This window comes from Tachypleus tridentatus, chromosome 13 (assembly GCF_004210375.1).
Source record: "Tachypleus tridentatus isolate NWPU-2018 chromosome 13, ASM421037v1, whole genome shotgun sequence".
Classification (NCBI taxonomy): Eukaryota; Metazoa; Arthropoda; class Merostomata; order Xiphosura; family Limulidae; genus Tachypleus; species Tachypleus tridentatus.
Window position 1 is genome coordinate 243,160,332 of NC_134837.1, and position 16,768 is coordinate 243,177,099.

General features: G+C 33.1%; 1 protein-coding gene across 1 annotated transcript in view; it reads right to left on the reverse strand.

Moving 5' to 3' along the window:
* LOC143239438 (uncharacterized) overlaps nt 1-16,768 on the reverse strand; it is a 59,462-nt gene that overhangs the window by 35,750 nt on the left and 6,944 nt on the right. Inside the window, exons 2-5 of the mRNA XM_076480495.1 lie at nt 14,334-14,699; nt 9,747-10,058; nt 8,243-8,263; nt 5,870-5,981 (exon numbers count right to left, since the gene is read on the reverse strand). Coding sequence (XP_076336610.1) covers nt 5,899-5,981; nt 8,243-8,263; nt 9,747-10,058; nt 14,334-14,699 — 782 coding nt within the window. The 3' untranslated portion in view covers nt 5,870-5,898. The remainder of the gene's footprint in view (nt 1-5,869; nt 5,982-8,242; nt 8,264-9,746; nt 10,059-14,333; nt 14,700-16,768) is intronic.

Below are 16,768 nucleotides of genomic sequence, written 5' to 3' on the forward strand. Positions count from 1 at the left end.
GTAAAGAACACTGTCAGTTTTTTTTTAACTTACATTGTGCGGAAGATTACAATTTTCACTACGTAGAGGCTTTCAACTTGCTTTTGTCAAACTTAATCGATTCGTGATTGTAAGGGAAGTAAAGTGTCACCAAAAAAGTTAGTTCAAAAGCATTAAATAAGACTGCGAAAAATTTTCCAGAATACAAAAATTAAACTTACACCAAAAAAAAAACGCCTTCGATTAGAGCTACGAAATAATTTAGCCTTCTTCAAAACAATGACTTCAAATTACAGCTGATTGCAAGTGTGACGTAAAGCTTGAAAAATTAAATCATCAGACTTCAACGTCTACACTACTGACGAAACATATTCCAATATGATTTATTGAATTTATTTGTATTCACATCAACAGCTCCTGATTAAAGCTACTTTGATCACAACAAACGGTTAACATATTAAATAATGGAGCTTATTTAATATTATGATCTAATTCACTACGATTTTCTCTGTTTGGAATTAAGCACAAAGCTACACAGTAAGCTATTTGTATTCTGCCCACCACGGGTACCAAAACCCGGTTTCTAGCGTCGTGAGTTCACACTGATTACTTAACACATTTCTTGGAATATGATTTACTGAATTTATTTGTTATTCACAAAATCATTTACTGTTTCTGATCAAAACTGCTTATATATTTTAATCAGAACAAACAAGTAACATAGTAAATAATGGAGTTTATTTAATATTATGATCTAATTCACTACGAAAATGCAATGTTGTAAAACAAAAGCTGATTGTAGCTTCTTCGCCCTCTGATAAGTCGATTTAAAAACAGTCTTTCGGCACGTTGTTAAACTCATTTTCTACAATCCATCAACGCATACAGAAACTGAACAATGACATCTGTTCCTGTACTTGCTGAAACCCTTCTTTCATTGACTTTACAGTTTTGCTTTAAAAAATAATCAATCTTGAAGTTTTGCTGGAATCAGAAACAGCTATCGTTCAGTAACAGTTTTCATTTTGTATCAGTGACTTCTGTAAGGGTGGTTGTTCTCTGCAATGGAAACAAGTCTTTCCAAACTGGTACTAGAAGGCGATTCCACTTTTTATTCCTTCCTACTCAGTAGTTTCATAATTAATTATGAAACATAATGTAGCAATACAACGATGAGATATAGCTTAGAAGTAGACATCTATGTTTGGAAGAAAGACGAAGAACGTTACTGCCTTAGTGAAACAGTTGGTTTCAGTGTTCAACACTAGTTTCTGTGAGTGTGTATTAGATGGTTCCAAGAAACGTTCTTAGATTTGAGTCTACAGTTTCGTTTTCAAGGCCATTGTTTTTTGTGTTATGTAACATCCTTTGCCGCACCCATGGCCTTGTTAATTTTCCTGGAGCAACACCATTTCTTAAAGATTATTCAGAACAACGTTAGTCATTAGATGTGAAAACTCTGAGGTATGTTTGAGGACATTGTCTTCAACTCTGACAAGCCTAACTACTCTCGTAATCTGTTATGTTTGAATTATGTTTGGAGTACAGCCAAACGCAAAATAATAGGCGACACTTTTAACAGAAGTCAGTTTGTAACGTAAAATATATATGTAAAAACCGGTGGTTTGGGTTGAGAAAATTTTTATGTAGAGGAGCGAACAACATTTCGACCTTCTTCTTCTTTCCTTCTTAGGCCCGGCATGGCCAAGCGCGTTAAGGCGTGCGACTCGTAATCTGAGGGTCGCGGGTTCGCATCCCCGTCGCGCCAAACATGCTCGCCCTCCCAGCCGTGGGGGCGTTATAATGTGACGGTCAATCCCACTATTCGTTGGTAAAAGAGCAGCCCAAGAGTTGGCGGTGAGTGGTGATGACTAGCTGCCTTCCCTCTAGTCTTACACTGCTAAATTAGGGACGGCTAGCACAGATAGCCCTCGTGTAGCTTTGTGCGAAATTAAAAAAACAAAACAAACAAACTTTCCTTCTTCATGAACCTGACGATGACCGAATAAGGTTGAAACGTTGTTCGCTCCTCTACATAAAAATTTTCTCAACTCAAACCACCGGTTTTTTACATATACATTTTTCTCTACAACTGGGCTTTCTCGTCATCACTAAGTTTGTAACGTGTTGTAACGTAACTGTTGCCCGGCATGGCCAAGTGTGTTAAGGCGGTAGACTCGTAATCCGTGGGTCGCGGGTTCGAATCCCGCTCGCACCAAACATGCTTGCCCTTTCAGCCGTAGGGGCATTATAATGTGACGGTTAATCCCGCTATTCGTTGGTAAAAGAGTAGCCTAACAGTTCATGGTAGGAGGTGATGACTAGCTGCCTTCCCACTAGTTTTACACTATTAAATTAGGGACGGATAGCGCAGATAACCCTCGTGTAGCTTTGCGTGAAATTCAAAAACAAACAAACAGAACATTACGGCTGTGCTGCAGATAAAATGAACGAAAAAGAAATAGAAAACTGTTAAACACCCCTTTACCTTATGTTTCCATATTTTACGGCTGTTGCTCATTAGGATTTCTTCAGATTTGGTATCGTTTATATCATAAAGATTGCAAAGAAACTATGTTCTTAGAAACGACAAAGACTCGTGAAAGGACATCCTTTCTACAGTTATTTCAGATAAAGCTAATCGAGCTCACTTTTAGGTTATTTACTGGTACTCAGCACTCATTTCTGATCCTCCTTCACTGATCTAACACAGTTTGGTTATAGTCATGACAATAATATAAAATGATCGGATTTTCAACTAATGTGCTGCACCCTGAAAATCTGAAAATGATTAAAAGTCGTTGTCGTTCAGATCAGCCATGTGTTATCAATATGGATAGCTGTACAGTAGCGACAGAAAAGCATGTGCTAGTGTCAATGAAAACTGGAAATCTGTTGCAGTGAGCCCAAGCAAGAGACACTATCATCAGATGAGTATGAAGATAATAAGAAACAGGATGTCAATCATTTATAATTAAACGGAGACTATTCAACCAAAAGTATCAAATATGTAACAGATTTACTTTTATACATTTATAACAGTATCTATGTTTCAGTTATTTATATATTTAGAAATGCATGTAACGAATATTGTTCAATGTGTATTCCAAAAGTCCCGCCTGTTCTCTGAATTTGTAGAAGATTCACGAGCGTAAGAATCAACTATGTATATATGTACGTAAATACCAGAATTGTTGGACCAACTGAACTTTCAAAAATCTCGCCTAATGTGTATAAAAGATAGCCATTGCAATACGCGGGGAGACAGTTTAATATATTGTTGGGTATACCATAAAACTCGGAAGTTATATTTGTGATAAACGCTTATTAATCGGAATACTACAGATATTTGACCAGAAACGTTTATAGATTTCGAACATTACAAACCGTTTAACTTCAGTGAATTTACTTCAAACATTCCTTTTCTACAAGGATGTTATATATCTTCGTCGGAAAAAGTCAGCTTGTAAACAGCGTGAGGCTAGCCATTAAGTAAAGTGTAACAATATCAACATGCTCGATAAAATATTCAGTTCAAGAACAGATAGAACTCAGTATTGTTTGTAAGTTTCTAAAACTCTTGTATATAAACCATTATTTGTAATAACTATTATTATAAATTGTATTATTATTTGTATATTAAAATATATTTTATGTTAAAAAAGAAAACTGTATGTATGAATCTCGTCAGAAAATATCTTACATTTGATATATGTCGACGTGTAATTAACTTCTAAGTTAAAATTAAAATTTTCGACTATTTGAAATCTTACTACATAACGTACGTAACAAAATAAATTGGAGATTCATTGGAGATAAATTATAATGCCTAATAAATGTCTGAGTTATATCAGGGAAGACATTAGGTAAAGTTGATTATATGTCGTATATACTTGGTAGCTAGAGGTGGAGGGGAATAAGATGGGAAAATTTTCTTGACATAATTATAAAATAAATTTTAAAATTTTAGGCTACTGTTTTTTTTCATTAGAAAATTACAAACCAATGCATAATGAAGCCTAATTATGAGTTTTATAATGTTGCCTTCACACTTGCATTTTTTGTTTATCATAGCCAAATAAAATATTCTGAAGAATGGAAAGTTTAAGGGTATATATTTCAAAATGCTCACTACAAAGTGACATAGCGTGTATTTAGGATTAGCACTTGAAATATGCATAAAAAATGTCTGGTTCACCAAAAGTCCAGGTTCTCGATAATCGTTTTATTTAATCACCCTAAGTGGTTACCAGTTGACTAATTTTCCTGTCTAATTACGCTGGCCCTGTTTTGAAGATCAAGGTAATCTGATCTGTTACGTATCTTCCAGCCATCTTTTGGATAGGTTGTGTACTAGTGTTTTGGCTTGTGCCGGTGATAAACACCATATATCGTATTTCGTTACTTTCATGAATCTTATGTTCTCTACTAAAGATAGTGAAAGTGTTTCATTCAGCGTTTACCAATACATATACATACGTATGCAATAATGACGCACGTGAACAAATTTTACAATAAAAAGATATGATACTACAGACCATTTTGTTTTTTTTTTTTGTTTGTTTGGGAATTTCGCACAAAGCTACTCGAGGGCTATCTGTGCTAGCCGTCCCTAATTTAGCAGTGTAAGACTAGAGGGACGGCAGCTAGTCATCACCACCCACAGCCAACTCTTGGGCTACTCTTACCAATGAATAGTGGGATTAGCCGTCGCATTATACACCCCCACGGCTGGGAGGGCGAGCATGTTTGGCGCGACGGGGGCGCGAATCCGCGACCCTCGGATTACGAGTCGCACGCCTCACGCGCTTGGCCATTACTACAGACCAGCACATTTGATAGTAATTTTTACTGTTTTTCTTTGACGGTCCAATACAAATTTAACCTAGGAAGAGCATATAATAGCATTTCAAGAGTACCTTGTGTGAAATGACAGAAGAAAGATACTAGGGCACCATGCAAACAACATAAGCCTTAAATTTTATGTGCAAAATATATTTTACGTGTCGTCAAACTATCCCTTTTACAAACCATTAAGGTCAAGTTTATGTGCAGAAGATGTTTTACGTATTCGTGATGACGAGAAGCCCAGTTGCAGTAAAAATCTAACTCTGTTTTATTAGTAAAAGTGTTGATACTCCTACCAGCCGTCCTGTGACACATATTTTACGTATACTCAACCCATCCATTATACAATGTTACTAAAGTAACTTTCTCTCAATATCTTGTTTCATGAGGCTAACATTATGTAGTAACAATCAAAGATTTAGTTGAAACGTATTTATAATTCGTTTACATGATATGACGCTTTAAGATGGATATTAGCGCAGCACGGTTTGTCAGTTTGAAGATAATATAACATTCCTTTATAACAGTAAAGCTGAAACTCCACAGTTTTTACTAGTCGAACACAAGTCTCCAAAGAGACAAAGAGTATGATACACATTTTTAACATCAAAATGTTTATTATACTATAAATAAACATCAAAATATGGTCAAATCACTTTCAAGCCCAACATAAAGCATCTCGCGAAATTCTTTGTCATCTGAGAGTAATCATGCTTTGACAAGTACTTAGACCAGTAATAGCTTCAGATTTAAACACATCAATTATCCTATAAAGTTTCATAAATTGTATAGCTGCTCACCATAATTACAATAAATAGAGAAAGCATCGCTTCACAAAATTAAAATCTGTTTATGCTGAACCAATTGTATGGATATCAAATTAATAACTACTGGAATTCAATTAAATGTCAACTCAAAAGATGTGGAATTCGAAATGTAACGAACTCTGATTAGTAAACGTTTTTAACCTTCAATAAACTTGTATTTCTAAATGCCACGAATGTTAAATCAAAGCATTTACCTAAATATATCTGTAACTCACCCACATGTGTCTGATTGTATGGTACTTATTCAAACAGCAACAAGGTATCGTAGACTGGTTAGCCATGCAAAGATAATGGGGAAAAAGATCGTGAAACAAAGACCAGGATCACCTGAATAATAAGAAAAAATTTGGTCAGTAGTTTCTTTAATTTCTGAAACTTTCTTAAACTTTTAGTTTTTTGAGATCAACAACGTTTGCAAATACATTTTTTTCAGCTATTTAAATTAGATTTTTAGTCGAAACATGGAATGGGGAATTATTTTGGTCAAGTTTTATTTAGACGGCCAAGCTTACATCAGAACACATTTACATAGCAGTAAAAATATACCGAGAAGCAACCTAATATTACGTCACATGTCTTTGTGTTTTAACCATCCTGTTTGATGCTATTTATAAATATATCACTATCATAGAAGTTACTTCGAAAAAAAATTCTCGAAGGTTATCCAAATTAGTAAGTTTATACCTTGTTTTTTTTTTTTTTTTTCTGAGTAGTCCGAATGTTCAAGTTAGCCTGACATTCCTAAACAATTGTAATCAACGGAGGTATGAAAACAGCGTATTTCACTACTGTGAAATAATACAAGAACAGCTGTTTATCAAATGCTTAATAATTTTAACAAAACAATCAACATTATTACATTTATAATTAATACCAATAGATTATTTTATAACTTTCAGTAAATATCCTTTTTTTTTATTATTATGAATCGCAACTTTTATAACAATATGAAAGCTTTATTTAAACTAAGTTCAGACTCATCAAATATTCACTTCAGAATAAACTTCATGCTTATACACTTATGAAAGCAGTTGGTTTCAATAATAATAATAATAACCTTCCTGCATTACTTTTATTCACAATTGACAAACTGTACTTTAATATTTTTCATGAAGTTAAAAACGTCAATGCTTCCGCTAGGAATTTCTTAGGGAATGAAAAAGAAACGCTTTCACAGATGAAAGATGAACAAAAGTAGTATATGTGTTTTTAAATTTTTATTTCTCCATTTCTTTTCACAAATTTTCATTTCATTTTCTATGTATATATCTATTTTACTTTTCATAGCTTCTACAGAAGAAGAATAGTGTACGTTTATTCAGAAGTTTTTTGGGTTTTTTTGTTTTTTTTTTTAAAGGCTTTATCCTTCAGTTGCATAACAGGTTTTTGAGCGCATAGAAACAAAGACGTCGTCAGTACTGGGAACTCTTCCTGTTAAACAAATGCAAGATAAAACTCTTTTTTTTTCCTCACAAATTAAATCCCACTCTTTTTCTCTTAAATTGTTAAACTAACACATTCAGTTCAATTAACAATGTCTATGCCCTATACATTCAAAATCTACAGCTCCCTAATGACACAGCAGTGTGTCTCCGGACTCACAACATTAAAAAATGGGTTTCATTAACCGTGATGAGCAGAGCGTAGGTAACCTTTATGTAGCTTTGTACTTATTTACAAGCAGATATATATTAATATTGGTAAATCATTAATTTAATTTTCTAATATCCATAATTCTAATCTTTCCCAGTAGCAAACACAAAGCTGTACATAATTTCCTGTATTTTGCCGACTGAATGGAACCAAAAATCAGATTTTAGTGTTTCCTACTAAACCAACAAGGACACTTTAATTGTAAAATTCTTATTGCTCAATATTTATAAGTAGAGCAATACGGTGAATTTTTACGATAAATTTATTATTATAACAAAGTAATTGCTCACTAATATCCCCAACAAATATGGTGTGCTTCACTTCTAAATATCAAGAGCTCTATTAAGAAGTGGTAACTAGTTTTAACCTGACTATAGATAAAATAACAAAGTCCGTCGACGCTTCTTTATAGCTAAACCTTTCCTGTTTTACCAAGTTAATAAATAAATACAATCTTAAAACAAAACACCAAAACTAGGAACTAGTGTATTTCAACGTCGGCTTCTGTTATATTGACAATATCATATCTCCCGAATCAACAACTTAATTCTAATGAAGTCGTTTTAAAAGTACAGTTTTATTTTAAAATGCTATTTCGAATAATAAACTATTTAATATCTTTAGAAAAACACTTATCACTGTGTAAAAAATATATTATATTCATCACTAGGTGTGTTTTTTACTAGGAAGAAAAATTACCTCATTAAATTGACACTATGCTGTTATACTTCACTGTAACATTTAAAAAGAAAAACGAGATGATGCCATTAAATATTCGTGAGTTCTGCAGTTATCAACTTGTGAAGTCAGTTACTTTCATTTGTTGAAGTTATACTTTTGTGTTTTAACTATTTATAACTGCTTAGATGTATTGAAATTTTTAAAGAAAAATCAATATATTTTATAAATACGCATGAAAAATAATATATACCTACCTTTATTTGTATCGTGCAGACCTGTATCGAAAGAAAGTGTTGCTGTAATCAGTAACATTCGATGAAATAAAAGCAGTAAAATACTAATTTTAAACTTAAACGTTTTAACTTAAATAATGAAGGGAAAATAGTTTACAGACAAATCATTTATCTTTTAGATAAAGCTCTAACACATGATGTTCGTAAAATTCTAACAAAAAGACAAACCTCCCTAAACTGAGAATATATAAATGGAACAAGTAGTTAACTATTAAATATAACAAACTAATTTTGACTTGTTGATTAAACCGGTTTCTATAAACATAGAGTGTTAATTTTTAATAGTGTTCATCTTATACAATTCTTCATAGAATATGTAGGTATGCATAAAAAATATATAGTAAAAGCTTTATGGGAATACAGTCAGTATTTATAAACAGTGAATTTTGTAGGAAGAAACTTTGTATTTGTAAACTGTGCATCCTGTAGGAAGAAACTTTGTATTTGTAAACTGTGTATCCTGTAACAAGAAACATTGCATTTGTAAACTGTGCATCCTGTAACAACACACTGTGTATTTGTAAACTGTGCATCCTGTAACAACACACTGTGTATTTGTAAACTGTGCATCTTGTAGCAAAAAACTACGAATCCTACAGAGCGTTGTTTGGCTTATTTTTGAGTTGTATTCAAACGCCGTTGTTCTATTACCGTTTTCTTCATTATTTGCTCAATTTGGCTGTTCTCGGCCATTCTTTAGTTCTGTATACGAATTGCAAGCTTTGAGTGAGGTTATTATTCCTACAATTGCATTATACTTCGATAATATCGTAAAATGTAATGCTATACCATACTAACTAGCTTAGAAGTATATTTATATACTTAACGATATTTAACTGTTTAACTATTCACGAGTACTTAAATACACAAAAATTAAAGCAGTCACTCAATGACACATTTACTTTCTCTCTGTGAGTTATTTTCTCTTTTCCTCTTTTCTTGTGTGTTTGTAGAACAAGAAACAACTTTGCTAATTTAAGAACACTCCAACAAAGCCGTCCTCAGGAAAACAAAACGAAACATTTTAGTCAAGAACACGATACCAAAACCGCGGAATTATTTAGAGACTTCTTGGAATATGTCAATATAGTTCTTTTAGGTTTAAACTAAATTAGATTAAGCTAAGTTTTCCTCTGAAAAATAAAATATAAGTTTCTATAAGCCACATAAAAATTCTCTATACCAATATATCTAGGTATCTATCAATCTATTTCTTTTATACATAAACACATACGTAAGATAAATATGAGTATACTGCTCTGTGAAGCTTTAATTTTAAACATTTCATGGATTTTTCTATTGAAAGTGGCCTTTTCTTCCCTAAAATATTTAGATACAGTCCAATAAACTCGTGTACATGAACAGTGACAAATTACATAGGTAATTTTATTTGGATAGAAAGTTCATTTATGTCAAATAAATTTACAAAATAACTTTTGGCACAATTTCTAGTTTCATTACTCACTTGGAAAATAACTAATCTGTTTGGATATTTTGTAATGAGTTCCAGGTATTTCGACTTTACACTCAAGTAGAGGAGGCTGGTGTCGAGCCAGACCAGCAGTAGATAATATTCCAGTTATTGAAGCATCATAGGTGGCACCACTTTTGTTCACTCGACTGTGAATTTTCTTATATGTTTTCTGGTTCTTGTAGTCCAATGGCTGAATTGTCACAGATATGAGAGGACGAGGATATAGCCCTCTGGCGTCGCAAAGGAAACTTACTTCCGAGGCAGAACATTTTGTAAAATTGAAATTAAACGTTGTAGCCGGAACTTAGAAAAGAAAAGAAAAAACTTTAGCACTATACTTATTTTCTAATTAAAATGGATAAAATTAAAATTCAAGAAAATAATTAAAAATATACATACGTAATCTAAGGTGTAAACGAGAATCATGTGTAGAACTAAAATTATGAAAAATAAATATAGTCTCGTTCATCTGGCATTGATTATATTACATTCATGATTTATTAGTTGACATTTAATTAAAGTTTACTCCGATAATTTCCCTTAGATATTGATACATATTTCCGTTCAGATCCTTGGATTATTCTTTTAGGTTTCTTTGACCATCCAAGTCGTATTGTTCATATGCGAGTCATTGCACAATATTTCTATACGGTTAGCTTCAGGCTGCTTTTAAGTTATCAATATATATTAAATTGCAAATACCGCTGACAGTGATGAATAATATATCACGAGCGCCACTGTTTTTTACCTATTGTTATTGTAATATAAAGCCACAAATAAAAATAATAAACAAAGATAGTCAAAATTCAACAGTCTCTTTCATCGGAACCATGGTAGTTTGTTTTCGATGTATTCTTTCCCTGGATACCTATGTCAGCAACTTGTTTAATATAGCTATCATTTTTGCGAGCTGCGTACAGTCTTGTACATAATATTTACATATTTTATAACAAATTAGATTATTATTTCCAAAATCAAATACAAATACACTTAGCTTTGTCAAACTGATAAATACATATTATATTAAACTTCTATATGTATAATTTGTATATTGGGACAGCTTCTATGGACATCATGAACGAGGTTCTAGAACAGCAAATAATTCTGTCAGAAAACTGCAAAAAGATGTGTATTTCATCATTTCACCTACTGCAACGAAACCTTACCAGAACCTATTTCATGACAAAATATAATATCAACTCATTATAAATAGCATCTGTAATCTTATATGAATTCGTATTAAATATCAAATACTTTAATGGGCTTCCTCATAATCTAATAACCTTAGCAAGGTGATGGCATGCTGTTGATGAGATTATTCATGTAATCCGCCATTATTTCAACCCAGCTACGACATGTGGTTTGGAGTCGTGGTTAATAGCTTTCATGGTCAGTTCAACCTAACAGATCTCAATAAGATTACAAATTGGAAACTTTTCTGGCTATGACAATATGTGCACTGCGGGATGTAGCATTGCCATCCTGAAACACAAAGTTATTGCCAAACATTACCCTAGCATATAGCAGAAATATCATATTCGTGTGATGCCTGTATAATGTATCATTGACGTTTCTCTGGAGAATATGAAAAGCTATGTTCACTACGATGAATAGCTGCCCAAACATGTAATGCACCCCTTCCTATGTGTTTGTGTGTTTTCTGTGAAAAACAGTCTTCCCTCATCTGTTCTTCAAACAAACGTCGAACAAAAATCCTACCACCAGCTTTAACAAGCCAGGAAAACGATTCTTCTGAAAATATGACATGCCAACAGTGCCTTAACTGTAAAATGACACGCTGTCTTGCACGTGTAACAAGATAACAGTAGTGAATTCTCGAAGATATCGGTTTGTAAACAGCTTTTCATGAAACATAACCTTGTCCAGTCTTCTATTCACTGTTCTTCCACATACCGTCCAATGATTGTCTTCATGACATTTCTGTTGTAAGGTGTTGCAAGACTTCTTTCTTGAAGCGTTAACCTGATTAAAACACGGTCATCTCAACATTAGTTTTTCGGCGTTTACCAGTAAGTTTTACTGCAGTCCAATGATTTGTTAGAGTTCTGGATACAGCACACAGCGGATGCTCTACTGTTCGGCTAATGTCCGTTTCCTTCATACCATTTCTTTGATACCCTATAACTTCTGGCATATGACATGGCATGAATCTCCACTAAGAGCAATGTAATTTTGTGGAGAAATGGTTGATCTGTCTCAAAAATAATATGTCAAAAGTATGCTCTTTTATGCAAAACAGGTGTGTATATGTGCTTTGACGAACAAATACCCAAAGCAAATTATGAAGATCAGAATAACAATTCCGACCGACATGTATGTTCGATTATACGTTACTTTCTCTGTTACTACGCGGGCATTTACTCAATAACTACTCCATGCATGCGGACAGTAACATAGTATAGAACAGTGTGCAAACATTTTGGACGATACTGTAATTTTAACCGCATGTGCTAATTTTCTATAGAATATTATAATCTGCCGGAGTGTTTTACAAATAGTATTTTATTTAATTAAATAGTATCCAAAATTATGAGACTTGATGTACAAGATAATCATCCAAATTAGCCTTCATTATAGCTTTACATATACTTTCCTTTGCAATAATGTAGCTTCGATTCGTTTCTTGGGCTGCTACGTTTAGCTACTGTTTTCTTTATAAAACGTTTTAGAGTTCGTTGTGTAAGTTTCTTTGTTTTAACTCGTTAAACCGTGTCTTATACGGAACACTTATAACTGCCTAGTACTTATACTATTATAAATAACATTACTTTATTTATTGTTTACCCTACATGTTGTCTTATTCAATAAAGACACGCAAGTGCAGTTTTATTGATAAAGTTACACTTGCATTAATTTGTTTGTCTTACCTCGTTTTGTTTTGTTTTCAAATAGGCATAATGCATACAAGAATGCATCGCTTAAATGGCATGCGTGAAAATGATATAATAAGGAGGATTCCAGCGAAGGGAAACGCAATTATTTTTAAATAGACAAGGTTTATTGTAGCGCATTTTGGTCAACAGAACAATGTTTAATTCCAGCAGGATAATACTTCCAACTATATAATATGTACAATCAAAGTAATCGTTTTCGAATGGTTTTCTAGAGCCCATATTTAATCCTATGAAACATCTTTCTGACAACTTGGAATGACCAGAGTTGGAAGTTTTATTAACAACCTTTCTGTCGTCATCAACTGTTTGCGATTTTAAATTGTTAAAGGAAATAACTTGAAACGTAATTCAAAACATATCTCACAAAATAACAGCAATTCTACATTTGGTTTCTAATATTTGTGGCAGGGCTCTTTGAATTTTAAACTGGACATTTAAAAACGGCAACTTTTATCTTAAAATATAAGTTGGATTATAGAGATAAAAAGGTGGCACAATGTAAAAGGGAACTACGGACTTGTTTGTTAAATTGTTATAATGTGTTTTGATATCTGTTTATTACACTTTGTTTCTTATGTGAGTGCTTCATCTAGGCTTATATTTATTACGTGCACATGTACTGGCTTTATTAAGTTAAATTCCAAGACGTCACATTGGATCTGGAGCTGAAGTCCATACAAGAGGATGAAATCGATAACACATTTCTCTTGATTGGATACCCGTCAATCGCTGATTAACTCACAGTTAACATATGTTAATCATCATACCACGGATAGAGTTGAACCAGTAAAATCACCGTCTTGTTCAAAGGCATGACGTGGGCGAGCCTCGAACTCGCAACCATACGTCCAATGCGAGAGGTTACTGAACAATGCTACCCCTTTTCTATTACATCGCTCACGAAATTTCCACAAAAGAAAAATAATTTTGATTATTTTATATTTGGAACTTACTTCTTTGTTTTATAATTTGTATTGGTTAAATTCGTGTGTGTTTTCTTATAGCAGAGCCACATCGGGATATCTGCTGAGTCCACCGAGGGGAATCGACCCCCTGATTTTAGATTTGTAAATCCGTAGAGCCAGCGGGGGACGGGCAGATCTGAAACTTACTCCTTTGTTCATGTCATTTTTATTGGTTAAATCTGAAGCATATCATTTTTGTGTACATTTCAACTGTTTTATGTAGTGTTCAGCTATAAAAACACTAACTAATTATAAAAATATTACCCAGTTATGATTGGTAATGATAGGTGCAGAAGTTTCAGAGATCAGAGCTTTGAAAGTATACATCGCAAGCTCCATTATACTCTATATAAAAAAAAACGTTCTTTGTTATATATTTTTATAACATCTTAATATTTTTTGTTGAATGTTTACCAAAGGGATCCTTGTTCTATAGAAAAGTTTTCTTTATTTTTTATATAGCATCTTTTAAGAACTAATTTAATTTTAAGCGCAAAGCTGTAAAATGAGCAACTACAAGGATCTAACACCGAATTATAGTGCTGTAAGCTTTCAAGTTCACAGCTGAACTATTTGGAGAATCATGTTTAAAGAAAAGTTAGTGAAGCAAAAAAACTGAAAATATAAAGTATAACACGTTTCTTATAAACCTCTACTGATGGTAAAAAAAAAAAGAGACTAACATTTTTAATACTCACCGAAAACTAGCATTTCTTCATGTCTAGAGTCCTGTCCCGCTAACGACGCCACGTGACATGTATATTTTCCAGACATTTCAATCGAAGGGTTCAAAATGTACAGGGCTCGGTATCGAGAATATCTATCACCAGAATTAGCAGTGTAGTTTAGGTTCAACCTTCCGTGCAGGAATTCAGCAACATGTCTCTTCTCCAGTTGCGGTATCCACTGATAGACTGGCTCAGAGTCGTCATTAAAAAACCACTTTACTACCAGTCGCAGATCATTCTCAGTGTACCGGTATTCACAATCCAAGATCACATGATTTGTTCCATTAGGAACCCAGCGTGGAACGTCAAGACCAACGATTTTTACTGGGTTAGCACCTAAACAATGAATAAATATGGAACGCAATTGTGAAAGTGTTTTACTACATAATTTTCTAAATTCGTTTAAACTATCAACTTCAAAATATCCTCCCAATTCTTCGCAATCAAAAATGAAATGGATACTCCGTTATTTGTATATATGTATGATACATAAATATACTTACTGAACTATAAGAGAGTATAAGAATGCAAAAACACACTGTTGTAAGTATTGTGAGCTTCTTTAAAATTTGACATTTAAAGACATATTCTTTACACTGTATGGTATGAGGTGATTCCGTGATCTATAGTAATTTCAACGTCATTGAACTGAACACGTTAAAAATGTGATACACAAACTAGCTTGAATACACTAATATTCAAATGTGTGAAGTGGACTAAAACGTCGACATTTCGCAAACAAAAACAAAAAATGTTCCTCTGCTGGAATTTATTTCTCAAACATTTCATTGCTGACAGTGAATCTTAACGATCATTTAGAAAAATGTTAAATCTTTTCCCGCTGGTGACAAAGCAATGTTCACCTCTGCTACCTTGGACTAAAATTTAAGATTACATGTGACACGTTTGTGGGTGAACTTCCAAGCTCCTTTGCAAGTATTTCGCATGTGAAGGTAGATTTCTGTTGCCCACACAGTCAAGCTAAATTAAATACTTTCAGCTATCGCTAAGATAAGGACTGCGTGTAAACACTTAAGGATCACGTGAGCTTCTAAGCTGAGTATGTGATTACTCACGCAAACAAGTTTGTTTGTTTATTTAAAGCAAAGTTACATTGTGCTATCTGCTATGTCTACGATGGAGAACATAAGTTAGTAAATATGTTATCTTTGTGTCATATACTGAATTATATCCCTGAAATAATTGTAGACTTTCATCACCAGGGGGAACTACTTAACAAACTTTATTTCTCGTTTGTTACTTATCACAAAAATGCGCATTGAATTATCGGTGTTCTGTTCATGGCAGGTATCTAAACTCGGGTATTAGAGTTATCAGTTCTAAGACTTACCACTGAGTCAATGGAGGACAATCAAATTTAACTTTGTTGAAAGTTAACTTAGAAAACATTTAATCGAATATTTCTAAACTCCAGGGAACATTATGTACATCAGATAAAGTGAAAAACTCTTACTTACAAAATGGTAAGTATTAAGTATATGTGGACAACTATTTAACTCTGTTTTAATTATATTTTGTCAAAGTATTCCGAAATTTATATTAAGATGAAGCATATTCTGTCTATCAAATATTTGTGTTTTGTTCTTGTATTTCTAGAATTATGTTATAAGGTCGTCAATTATCGCAGCCTAGTGACATAAAAAGAAATACTACTTTAAATAAAGACTTTTGTGAATTATTCTATCTAAAGCACCAAATATAAGTTAGATACCGTGTTTTGAATCGCACAGAACTATAAATGTCATATTGTTTTAGTTCCTTGCATGTTAGAAGAGATACCGACGAACATTTAAAGAATAAATTAATATTATATATAATTATTTTAAACTTGCGAAATGCATTAATTTCTGTTCTTTAAGGACGTGGGTACGCCATAAGAGTGAAGGCGAAAATTATGTTTATATCCAGTAACATGCTGGTTCTCGCATGAAAGACCGATTTCGCAGAAGAGGCCGAGCACATACGTTTACTTTATTCTACAAAATTCTCTAACATTCTAAGAACTTTAAGTGATGCATTTTCCTCTAATCCAAGTATTTTTGAAGCACGTGATCAAAGATAATACACAAATGCAAACGAAACTAGTCTCTTTCACAACTACACGTGCTTCTGCGAAATGTATTTTGAGCATTTGCATGGAGTTGTCGGTAAAATCAAAACTGTTCATACAAATGAAGATAATGTGCTATTTTCGTGTTTAAACACAGACCTCTGACCTACACGTCAGTTGCAATAAGACAAATACTGATCACCCTTTACATGTTTTGATAACTGAGAGACTGACAGCTTATACAGCAGTGCTTTAACAGATAAGTCTGAATATTAACACGAAGAAGTAAAAAAAAAATGATATACTGAGACATCGATGTAAAATAAAACAACAC